Consider the following 8,018-nt stretch of genomic DNA (forward strand, 5'->3'; position numbering starts at 1 on the left):
GTTGCAGTGCACTATGCAGCAAGCTATTGTAAACAAGCTTATGTTAACTAGATAAAGCTAGAAAATATTTTAATTGCTAATATAGCATATTTATGGAAAATTACTTCAGTTTTCAGCATTTTTGCCGCAATTAATTTATGAGTGAATCTGCATCAACTACATTAAAGAGAATCGCTTTATTTACAGAGAATAAAATACCCTACTTACTGGAGTTTACATTAACTGAGCCGCAGCTACACATCGGACTCGTATGTGTAGAGTAGGTGAGATGAACTGAGAAAGCAGGCAGTGGGCCAAACCACTGTGAAGAAGAGGAGGGTCCATGTGTTGCACCAAACCTCACCCCTAAACCCAACCGTCATTGAGGGATGAGCAAATTGTACTAAACTGTATGAATGAAATCATGCAAATTCGTAGGAATTAGCCATTGAATCAAAAAGTTACAAATTAGGGTGAGATAGCGTTGGTTTATTATTTAAAACTTTACATTACTTTTCCACTGAAAAAGTAAGTTATTACTAGGGCCAGACGGAATCTGCAGACATTTTTTGCAATTTCTGCGGAGAATTTTGCTAAAAATCTGTGGATTTCTGCGAAATTATTTTGGGAGTATCATAACTAAAACCTTAATATGTGAAATAAAAAATAATATCTTTTTAACTTTTATTTAATGTTTAAAATGCAAATCCAATTAGATTCACTTTATTTGGTAAACAAAGCAAGTCTCTCATATAATATCTCTTCTAAAAGACAGAAAATATTACTGTACAAACTGTATTGTACATAAATCAGATGAACATTTTCATATTAGTCAATAATATTACTGTAATTAATTTAAAAACTGTATAAATTTAGATTTACACGCATTTACTCAAGTAAATAAACAGAAATAATGATTGGCTAAAAATCTGTGGAATTTTGCAGAAAATCTGCGGAATTCTGTGCGTGCAGATTCCGTGTGGGCCTAGTTATTACATATAATTTTGTAGGCAATCTGTACATAAATTAAGCAGATTCAAAACTATATACAAAAATATTTTGCATTTGGGATTTTTTGGGGTTGACTGCTGAAATTAATAACACAGGCTCCTCCAGGTACTTCAAATCATCTTTACAGTCAGTAAGTACATTCACATCCATATTTATATGCTGTTCTGTCACGCTAATTTTTGGAATGTTTGTCGCCACCGTATGACTGAATAGCAATCTATAGCTTAGCGTATGCTCCATTTAGACTTTTTCACTTTTGTCAGCTTTGTGTTAAAGGGCACATAGGTTAACCCTTTTTTCAGATTTACTATAAGTCTTTTACGTCTCCAGAATGTGTCTGTAAAGTTTCAGCTCAAAACACCCATCAGATTTTTTTATCATACCTTTTACAAGATTAACGTCCACAAACCGGGATTGAAGCGTCTTCTTTTATAATTGTACTGACACGCGACTGTGGTGATGAAGTAAAGCTGAAGTAAATAGCTGTACTTCATTACACACATCCACTGTTTTAAAAACATTTTAAACATGTGAAACTCACTCTTGATCACATTTGATGATGATTGATGATCCTAGCGAACTGAACAGAACTTTTATTCCCGGTTGCTTTGCGCTCATCTGGTCTTGTTAATAGGATTATACACGTGACTACCGGGACATGTTAATACGTGCAGCTGTCAATCAATTCGGTAGGCGGGGGGACCGCACTCCTACCTTAAGTTATGGTCGATCTGAAAACCGTTTCAATTGGTCCACCGTTTTTATGTTGTTCAATTGAAAAAAAAGGACTGGGTGTGTTTATATCACAACAATATGATGGTCTATACACTATACCTGCACATATGCCTGTCCTAACAGCTTGAAAAGTAGATTTTTCACCATAGGTGCCCTTTAAAGAGTTAATAAACTATTAGTGCTCAGAATAATGTGTCTTATTCTTACTTTATTTTCATATTGACTGCCAATACTTCTGCTATAACAATCGATTGGATGTACTTTATCCCATACAGGAAGATGTTTGCAAATGTGTGAATTTCAGACTCACCTCCTTTCGTATCCCACACACCAGGATTGACCCTGACAGCCTTGTTTCCAGGCTTTAACCATTCGTGTAAAGGCTTGAACACACGGCTGCATCTGAGCCACCAGCTTCACCTCCTTCTCTGCACACACATTCGGCCTGCAGATAAAACAAATACACACACATAATGGTTTTGGTGGTTTATGAGAACTGGTAATTGGTGCAATGTATTTCATACAGAAAAAAAAATGCTTATTCTATGGCCTTACCCTACCCCTACTCCTTAACCCAACCCTCACTGAAAACTTCACTGAAAATATCCTGTTAATAATGATTTAAACAATTTTAAATTACAAGGACACACAGCGTGTCCTCATAAAACACCTCGATATTGTGATTTCTAGGTCATATCCATGTCATTATACAAATTTGTGTCCTCATAAACCACATAAACCAAAACTAACATACAGACAGGTTAATTTTTGTGTCACGAGGACTCTACATAAGTGTAATGTATTTTATACTGTAAAGAACGCTTATTATATGGCCTTCCTTACCCCTAAACCCAACCACATGAAACCTGTGGCAAATTTTGAATCTGAAAAAAACTGTATTACATTACAAGGACACACGGCATGTCTTCATAAAACACCTCAATATTGTTATTCCTATGTCACACCCATGTCATTTTACAAATTTGTGTCCTCATAAGCCACCAAAACCCATACACACATACATGCAGGTTGGTTTTTGTGTTTTATGAGGACTCTCCATAGGCCAAATGTATTTTATACTGTAAAGAATGCTTATTATATGGCCTTACCCAACTCCTAAACCCAACCACGTGAAACCCGTGTCAAATTTTAAATGTGAAAAAGCTGTTAATAATAATTTTAAACAGTTTTAAATTACTGGGACAGAAGGCATGTGCACAAAAACCACCCCAGTGTTGTAATTCTTAAGTCGTACCCATGTCATTATACAAATTTGTGTCCTCATAAACCACCAACACCTGTACACACATTATTGTGTTTTAAGAGGACTCTCCATAGGCATAATGTATTTCATACTGTACAAAATGCTTGTTATTTGGCCTTACCTGACCCCTAAACTAAACCACGTGAAACCTGTGGCAAACCTTTATGTGAAAAAACACATGAATAATTTTAAATTACAAGGACACAAGGCATGTCCTCATAAACCACCTCAATATTGTAAAGCTTAAGTCATACCCATATCATATTACAAATTTGTGTCCTCTTAAACCTCCAAAACCCAAACACACATACATGCAGGTTAGTTTTTGTGTTTTATGAGGACTCTCCATAGGCCAAATGTATTTCATACTGCAAAGAATGCTTATTATACGGCCTTACCCAACTCCTAAACCCAACCACGTGAAACCTGTGTCAAATTTTAAATGTGAAAAAGCTGTTAATAATAATTTTAAACAGTTTTAAATTACAGGGACACAAGGCATGTGCACATAAATCACCCCAGTGTTGTAATTCCTAAGTCATACCCACGTCATTATACAAATTTGTGTCCTCATAAACCACCAAAACCTGTACACACATTATTGTGTTTTAAGAGGACTCTCCATAGGCATAATGTATTTCATACTGTACAAAATGCTTGTTATATGACCTTACCTGACCCCTAAACCAAACCACATGAAACCTGTGGCAAAACTTTGTGAAAAAACACATTAATAATTTTAAATTACAAGGACACAAGGCATGTCCTCAAAAATCCCCTCAATTTTGTAAAGCTTAAGTCATACCCATATCATATTACAAATTTGTGTCCTCATAAACCACCAAAACCCATACACACATACATGCAGGTTGGTTTTTTGTGTTTTATGAGGACTCTCCATCGACATAATGTATTTTATACTGTAAAGAATGCTTATTATATGGCCTTACCCAACTCCTAAACCCAACCACGTGAAACCCGTGTCAAATTTTAAATGTGAAAAAGCTGTTATTAATAATTTTAAACAGTTTTAAATTACTGGGACACAAGGCATGTGCACATAAATCACCGCAGTGTTGTAATTCCTAAGTCGTACCCATGTCATTATACAAATTTGTGTCCTCATAAACCACCAAAACCTGTACACACATTATTGTGTTTTAAGAGGACTCTCCATAGGCATAACGTATTTCATACTGTACAAAATGCTTGTTATATGGCCTTACCTGACCCCTAAACCAAACCACATGAAACCTGTGGCACAAGGCATGTCCTCATAAACCCCCTCAATATTGTAATGCTTAAGTCATAACCAAGTCATTTTGCAAATTTGTGTCCTCATAAACCACCAAAACCCATACACATACATGCAGGTTGTTGTTTTTTTGTGATTTTTGAAGACTCTCCATAGGCAAAATGTATTTTATAGTGTAAAAATGCTTATTATATGGCCTTACCCGGCTCCTAAACCCAACCACGTGAAACCTGTGGCAAATTTTAATGTGAAAAAAACACAATCATAATATAAACAGTTTTAAATTATAAGGACACAATGCATGTCCTTATAAAACACCTTGATATTGTAATTCCTAGGTCAACGATTGATACAAGTTTGTGGACTCATCAATTAAATAAACAAGTACGTACGCACACATCAGTCAGCTGGAATTTATGCAGTTTTAATAAAACTGCAATGACAGGAGTACACGTTGTAAGACTGTCAGTTACTCAGTCGCTCTATGTCAAATTGAGCAATAGTGATTGTTAATGCCAATAAATCATTTTAATCATCTCATGCTCTAACAGATGACAAGACACACACTTGATTTACACAGGTTACGCTTCCAGACTGATATATTAGTCACTCTGCAAAAATGTTTCATCAGTGAAGCTCCAGGCGATTGTACTCAGGTCTGAGATTATGGGCAGTGGATTACATTACAGGGAAGTGAAGCTGTGCTATTTCTGTTAATCAGTTTTATTAAAGCATGCAATCAATTTAATGTAAGAAACATATTAAACTGCACTAAAAGCTGTTCATATACTTACTAAAATGCCTACGTTTTTGGCATAATGAACACTTTTAAAATCCGTTATGCTGAATGTACAGGAGGAAACAATTTAAGAATGCTTTGCTGACATTAAAGGGACAGTTCACATAAAAATGAAAATTGTCATCATTTACTGATCCTCCACTTGTTCCAAAACCTTATGAACTTCTTTCTTCTGTTAAACACAAAGGAAGATATGCTGGAGTATGTTGAAAAAAAGGGCATTGACTTCCATAGTATTATTTGTTTCTACACTATGGATGTCAATGATTGTTTTCCCCCCAACATTCTTCAGAATATCTTGTTTTGTATTAAACAGGTGAAAGAAATTCATAAACGTTTAGAACCACTTGAGTTTGAGGAAATCAAGAGGAAATTTGCCTTTTATAAGTGAACTGTCACTTTAGGCTAAGACTGCGAATTATATGGGGATATAATTATATCAATTAACGTTTGATCCCCCCTGAAGGACATGAAAACAAGATGTATGGGGGGGTCAGCCCTTTAATACTGAGAAATAGTTTACTCTGATCTGTATTTTAAATAATAATGTTGATAATTAAAATAATATAAATATACATCTGACCACCCCTATAATGGTTCATACCATTGTGAATGCATGATCGCGCCAATCAGTCTATGCAAGAAAAGAAATCATCTAACGGTTTGAAACTGCAGATCTACAGCACTGATAGACATCATAAGTCTTCACAAGGCTGTTTTCTCATAAAATAGGTGTTTGTATCTGCATACAGCCTGAAAGTAAAGTCAGATTAGACACATAATTTGTATCGTTTGACCTACAGTAAGGTCTGAAATAGCTAATCAGAGGAGACTGACCCCCCTTCGCCCTGATGGTCAATGTATAATTCGCACCCTGCTGTTAGCTGGATAGTAAGTATGCTGTATTAATGGTAAAGAAAGAAAGAAAGAAAGAAAGAAAGAAAGAAAGAAAGGAAGAAAGGAAGGAAGGAAGGAAGGAAGGAAGAAAGAAAGGTTCGCTAAAAGATATGCACTAAAGATAGTTAATGGTACAACTCACCTAAAGTTAAAATTTTCTCATCATTTACTCACACTCAAGGGGTTATAAACTTAAATGAAAAGAAGACCACATAAGAAGATATTTTGAAGAATGTTGGAACTTAAAAAAACAGCCAGTGTCATTCAAATAGCAGGTACAACTAGAAGAAAATGGCTGTTTTTTTTTCATCACCTTCAGTATATCTTCCTTTGTGTTCAATAAAAGACACTCAAACCCGTTTTGAACAAGTGGAGAACGAGTTAATGGTGACTATTTTAATTTTTTGGGTGAACTGTCCCTTTAAAGAGCAGACAACTCAGAACAAACGAGCTGTTAATGCACACTGAAAAACATAATTGTTCATAACTTTAATAATTAATAAACGTTTAAAAAATTCCTATAGGACATTAATATATTAATAATAAGGTTTTTAGTTTCGTGAATGTTTCTACCAAATCTACTGGAAGATAGTTTACCGTTAACATTGAGAGAACATAGTCAGAATGTTTTGAGAACGTTCCCTTTTAATCGTACACTATCTATGAGCCAATTAATAGACCGGTAAAAGCAAGTTTTGTATTTTAATGAGATTAACATAATTTCAAAAACATTAACATGAGCTCAGTAAATGAAAGCATTCATTTACACGGTTATGTGTTCAAAGTGAACAGAATAAAAACAGTTACTCACATGTGCGGCTTCAGGTCTTTTCCGAGACGCGATGCTGCATTAATTCCATCAACTAGAATGACTAAAGAAAGTAATATATCCACGTTCTTCATCGTCTGTACTGAAGGAGTGAAATAACACGTAAATAAGTTTCTAACACACTACTGTGAGCCCATGCTGGCGCGCGTGAGAAGAGCCTAATAGTATCTGGATGCAGACTTGGATTTGCAAGCAGATGACAGGAGCAGACTGAGATCCTCCAGCCCTCAGGACACTAAAGAGGGAATGTCCTTTCACAGGAATGAGACACACTCGAGACAACCTGAAGCTGCTCTCTATGGTTTCCTTCAGGATGACTTACAGCTGAGAGAAAAGCTCGTTATTTCCGCTTGATTTACCGCGTCACTTCAGAGTGCCTCATTTAAGAAAACACTCTGATTTCAGTCAAACCAATATTATTTTGTAACGAAAGCATTTTATGTCGTGTTCATTCCATTCAGGAACAGCCATGTACCTTCATGTTCCAGTAACCGAGCTGCCAAATGTATTCTGGTTGTTCTTTTATTGTTGATGGAATTCGTTCTATTTTAGAGTTTAAGAAACATTATGAGACTGTTGCGTTTGATGGCTTTCCGAACATTCTTTTATGGTTAAGAGAATGTTCTATTTTAGAATTTAACACATATTTAGAATTTACTTTCGAACGTTCTCTTGTTTTGATTGTTGAGGAAACATTCTATATTAGAAATTAGCAAACTACTGGAATGTCAGTGCCAATTTTGAATGTTCTCAGAATGTTCTTTAATCATTGAGGGAACGTTCTATTTTTAGAATTTAACAAATATTATGAGTCTGTTACTTTTGAATGTTCTCTGAGTGCTCTGTTTAAGAGTTTAATAAAAACAATATGGGATTGTTACATTTGAATGTTCTTTGATCGTTGAGGGAACGTTCCATTTCAAAAGTTAGCAAACAACGGGAATGCTACTTCAAAATGTTCTCAGAATGTCTTTTGATCATTGAGGAAGCTTTCTATTTTTGAATTTCACAAATATTTTGAATTTATTTTCGAACATTCTCTTTAAAAAATCATCGTTTAGGGAACATTTTACAGTATATTAGAATTTAGCAATCTACTGGAAGGCCACTTTTGAATGTTCTCAGAATGTTCTTAAATCATTGTGGGAACATTCTATTTTTTAGAATTTAACAAGTATTACAAGTCTGTTACTTATGAATGATCTCAGAACATTCTGAAATCAATGAAGGAACATTCTGTTTTTGAATT

General features: G+C 35.0%; 1 protein-coding gene across 1 annotated transcript in view; it reads right to left on the minus strand.

Annotated features, from left to right (window-relative positions):
* megf6b (multiple EGF-like-domains 6b) overlaps positions 1–7,083 on the minus strand; it is a 171,537-nt gene extending 164,454 nt beyond the window's left edge. The window contains exons 1-2 of the mRNA XM_056468150.1: positions 6,752–7,083; positions 2,036–2,170 (exon numbers count right to left, since the gene is read on the minus strand). Coding sequence (XP_056324125.1) covers positions 2,036–2,170; positions 6,752–6,843 — 227 coding nt within the window. The 5' untranslated portion in view covers positions 6,844–7,083. The remainder of the gene's footprint in view (positions 1–2,035; positions 2,171–6,751) is intronic.
* Between the last annotated feature and the right edge of the window lie 935 nt (positions 7,084–8,018).

Source organism: Danio aesculapii, chromosome 11 (assembly GCF_903798145.1).
Source record: "Danio aesculapii chromosome 11, fDanAes4.1, whole genome shotgun sequence".
NCBI lineage: Eukaryota > Metazoa > Chordata > Actinopteri > Cypriniformes > Danionidae > Danio > Danio aesculapii.